Source organism: Phaethon aethereus (genome assembly GCF_964289735.1).
Source record: "Phaethon aethereus genome assembly, chromosome: 2".
Lineage (NCBI taxonomy): Eukaryota > Metazoa > Chordata > Aves > Phaethontiformes > Phaethontidae > Phaethon > Phaethon aethereus.
In genome coordinates, this window is record NC_138582.1 from 876,800 (window position 1) to 878,492 (window position 1,693).

At 62.8% G+C, this 1,693-nt stretch overlaps 1 protein-coding gene across 1 annotated transcript; it reads left to right on the forward strand.

Annotated features, from left to right (window-relative positions):
• The first annotated feature begins 377 nt into the window (after positions 1-377).
• Positions 378-936, forward strand: LOC309402467 (feather keratin-like). The gene has a single exon (XM_081996306.1). The coding sequence runs from the start codon at positions 419-421 to the stop codon at positions 731-733; it is 315 nt and encodes a 104-aa protein (XP_081852432.1). The 5' UTR covers positions 378-418; the 3' UTR covers positions 734-936.
• The last annotated feature ends 757 nt before the right edge of the window (positions 937-1,693 follow it).

Here is a 1,693-nt window from a genome sequence, read left to right on the forward strand (position 1 = left end):
GGGAAGGAAAACACACCCCAGCTCATTACACACGAGGCTGTGGCATGCGAGAGCTGCTTGCCGCAAAGGGCCGTCATGCGCAAAGGCTGTGTCACTTCCTCGGGCGTTTGGGGACCAGCATAAAAGCCCGCCCGGCGCCTCTCTCCCTCACACACTTCTCCTGACGCCTTCTCCTCCACGCTCAACCAGGTGAGCTTGAACCCCCTTCCCCTCCGTCTCCTGTCCTACCTGGCCTGCCTCCTCCAGAACCCTCTGCCCCCAGCCTCAGCAGCCCAGACGCTTCCCCACCGCCACGCTCCCCACTGCCCCACAACAGGCCTCCCCACTCCCTTGCCCTCCTGCAGCACTGCCCCTCGCACCCCCACGCCCCTCCTCCTCCTCAACAGCCTCTCTTCCAGGGCCCCGCCACACCACACACATGGCCTGCTACGACCTCTGCCGCCCCTGCGGACCCACCCCGCTGGCTAACAGCTGCAACGAGCCCTGTGTCAGGCAGTGCGAGGACTCCCGCGTCGTCATCCAGCCTTCCACCGTGGTGGTCACCCTGCCAGGACCCATCCTCAGCTCCTTCCCCCAGAGCACCACCGTCGGATCCTCCTCATCGGCTGCCGTGGGCAACGAACTCAGCTCCCAGGGAGTGCCCGTCTCCTCCGGCGGCTTCGGCTACGGCTACGGCTACGGCTTAGGAGGCCTGGGCTGCTTTAGTGGCCGAAGAGGCTGCTACCCCTGCTAAGGGCCCTCCACACCACCCCTGACGGCAACGACACACGCCCTGGAAGCCACGGCATAGCTTGAGGACGCAGCTCTGCGATCTGGCTGCCACGTTGACCTGCCGCCCACAGCTCCTCCTCTCCAGACAGCGAGCAAGGAAGCAGGGAAGGGCCCAGCCCGGCTGCCTCAACACATGGCCCATGTACCTCCTCCTCTTCTCCCACTGCCCTCTTTGCATTCGCCCCTTCTGCCAGGTCCACTACTCTCCACTGCAAACACCTTCTCTCAAGACAAAGGCCAGCGGGGGACCTCCGCTGGGCTGCTCCCAACGCAGGGCAGGAAGACCCTGGTGCTCTGGCAAAATCTACGGCAAGCTAAGGACCTTGGCTTATGCTTGCCCTACTTGCTCCTCAGACCGCCTCCCTTCCACTCCGTGCTCCTGCCTTTTCACTCTTTTCCCTCAATAAAGATGTCCTGCATCCCAACCTGAGACGTCTCCACTTCCTTTCTTCTCCCAAGGCTCTTCCAACCTCACCCGCCACAAAGCCAGGGCTCAACACGCCACCGGGGTGGGTGGAAACGGGCCACGAGACCTCTCCTAGGACATATGCCGCCACAACCAACTGCAAGACAGGCTGGCACCTGGGGGGCTTCCAGAACGTGACGCAAGCCCATCACTGGCTCAGACAAAGCCTTTGACATGTCTGCGCTCCCCTGTGCACGCCTCTGACCAGGTCTCCCTGTGCCAGCACACGCTCGACTAACTCTCTTCCCCAGCGTGACTCCCCGGCCCTCCCAGCAAACAGAATCACAGAAGCATTTCTTTCGGCAGGAACCTCTGGAGAGCGTGAGCTTCGACCTCCCCTCCTCAAGCAGGGCCAGCTAGAGCAGCTTGTCCGGGGCCACGGCCACTCGGCTTTCCAGTACCTCCCAGGGCGCAGACTCCACTACCTCTTCCACTCTTTGACTGCCCTCACACTGA

Bases quoted from the DNA above. Each gene is read 5' to 3' on its own strand.
- LOC309402467 (XM_081996306.1), top strand. From the start codon at position 419: ATGGCCTGCTACGACCTCTGCCGCCCCTGCGGACCCACCCCGCTGGCT.